The sequence below is a fragment of the Camelina sativa genome, chromosome 16 (genome assembly GCF_000633955.1).
Source record: "Camelina sativa cultivar DH55 chromosome 16, Cs, whole genome shotgun sequence".
In the NCBI taxonomy this organism is placed as follows: domain Eukaryota; kingdom Viridiplantae; phylum Streptophyta; class Magnoliopsida; order Brassicales; family Brassicaceae; genus Camelina; species Camelina sativa.
In genome coordinates this window covers 6,842,972-6,845,320 of record NC_025700.1, presented here as the reverse complement: position 1 = coordinate 6,845,320, position 2,349 = coordinate 6,842,972, and the positions used below count along the sequence as shown (strand labels likewise).

The window sequence follows — 2,349 nt, the reverse complement described above, 5'->3', positions numbered from 1 at the left end:
TTGCATTCGCTCACTAGTTCCCTTTAAATACTTAAATACAAATCCAGTTGTGTTTCATGGATGCCTTTTTGTTTCTGCAGCCTTGCACCAATGCCGAATGCCTTTATTTGCATGAGTTTGGTGCCCAAGAGGATAGTTTCACAAAAGATGAGACCATATCAGTGCACATGAGGTAAATTAACGTCAATTATCTTGATTATCCTTTGCCTTCTCAGTTAAATGAAATAGATTGTGTTTATTTCTTTCGGTAATGCTGGTAGTGGGCTCTGTTGGTGAAGTATAATTTAATTGACCTTAATACATATTTGTAGATGTAGATGTGAACTTGTTCACTAGCTGGTTTTCTTTTAGCTTTCATCTATTATGAGGCTTGGAAGAGATTTGATATTGCATCAGTCCTTTCTTCTGCTCTATATGTTGTGCTTCGTTGGTGGTTATCTGATTCTCTTGCTGTTTCAATAGGAGAATGGTTCAAGAAATTACTGGTTGGAGAGATAATTCTATGCGGCGCTCAGGGAGCATGTTACCTCCACCAGTTGATGAGTATGTTGATAATGAGTCTAGCACAAAAAAAATTCCAAAAGTTGTTTTGAATGTAAGTTGCTCGCTCTTCCTGAAGCCTCTTGAATTTGTTTCTGCTGTCAGTATATTTATATGCTGTTATACTATATGAGAACTAGATGTGTTTATGTATGATATATTCTGCTTTTGGTTTCTTTCTTTTTCGCCCTTTTCTCCTATGCAGAATGCACATACTGTCGCTAAAAGTTCTCCTCCAAATGACAGCAACAGTCAGTCTGTTACCCTTCCTGCCGGAGCCTTGTGGTACACTGAATTCTTATGATAGTTTTTTTTTTCAATTGGTGTACCTGCTTTGTCTGAGAAACTTCTAACGGTTTTTCAGGGGAATGCATTCCTCAAGCCAGTCTTCAGTACCGAGTACACCATCTTCTAGGGAACCCTTAAGAGAGAAATCTGCTACAGTTCCATCTGCAGTTGCAACAAATCCCTCACAGATGTCTTCATCTCACAGTGATGAATTAAAGAAGCCAGCATTAGAGGATAATCATACTGCGCATAGAAATGCTTTGAAACCTCAAAACCTATTAGATGGTCAAACTGATTTTCCTGAGCTGTCCTTGTCTAATAGGACCCAGATCACTAATAGTAGGGAATTAGTCTCTGCCAGTGTGGATAATAGTAGAGCTATTAGTGAGCAGTCGGATTGCNTGAGTCTAGCACAAGAAAAATTCCAAAAGTTGTTTTGAATGTAAGTTGCTCGCTCTTCCTGAAGCCTCTTGAAATTGTTTCTGCTGTCAGTATTTTCATATGCTGTTATACTATATGAGAACTAGATGTGTTTATGTATGATATATTCTGCTTTTGGTTTCTTTCTTTTTCGCCCTTTTCTCCTATGCAGAATGCACATACTGTCGCTAAAAGTTCTCCTCCAAATGACAGCAACAGTCAGTCTGTTACCCTTCCTGCCGGAGCCTTGTGGTACACTGAATTCTTATGATAGTTTTTTTTTTCAATTGGTGTACCTGCTTTGTCTGAGAAACTTCTAACGGTTTTTCAGGGGAATGCATTCCTCAAGCCAGTCTTCAGTACCGAGTACACCATCTTCTAGGGAACCCTTAAGAGAGAAATCTGCTACAGTTCCATCTGCAGTTGCAACAAATCCCTCACAGATGTCTTCATCTCACAGTGATGAATTAAAGAAGCCAGCATTAGAGGATAATCATACTGCGCATAGAAATGCTTTGAAACCTCAAAACCTATTAGATGGTCAAACTGATTTTCCTGAGCTGTCCTTGTCTAATAGGACCCAGATCACTAATAGTAGGGAATTAGTCTCTGCCAGTGTGGATAATAGTAGAGCTATTAGTGAGCAGTCGGATTGCACAGACTTTCCAGAACATACTTCTCAGCCTTGTAAATCCATGGTGTCTAATGGACACAAAATGACTAACAGAAGATTACAGAGTGTATGCAGCGATGCTGTGTCAGTGGCTGCAAATAGTGTTATAACAACAAGATCTGACAATTCTCATCTCAATCATGCTTCTGTAAAGTCGTCTCATACAGAAGTGTCCCAAGACCATGTACAGCGTTGTGTCAATGAGCCTAGAGAAGTTCAGCCATTACGGAAGTCTGGTAGAACTGACACAAATGACGTTGTTGTCTTGAGAGCAGAAGTTAATGCAGGTACTGCTTTGACGTCTCAGTTGGTAACAGATCGGTATCCTGAAGCTGAGGATGATATATCATTGTTCAATAGACAAAGACTCAAGGATCCAGAAGTTCAGCCCAATGGTTTACTACGCACGTTAAATTGTATGCAGCCTT

General features: G+C 39.7%; 1 protein-coding gene across 1 annotated transcript in view; it reads left to right on the top strand.

Moving 5' to 3' along the window:
* Positions 1 to 2,349, top strand: part of LOC104750040 (general negative regulator of transcription subunit 4-like) — a 10,763-nt gene that overhangs the window by 4,644 nt on the left and 3,770 nt on the right. The window contains exons 8-11 of the mRNA XM_010471766.1: positions 81 to 172; positions 463 to 595; positions 746 to 825; positions 1,580 to 2,334. Coding sequence (XP_010470068.1) covers positions 81 to 172; positions 463 to 595; positions 746 to 825; positions 1,580 to 2,334 — 1,060 coding nt within the window. The remainder of the gene's footprint in view (positions 1 to 80; positions 173 to 462; positions 596 to 745; positions 826 to 1,579; positions 2,335 to 2,349) is intronic.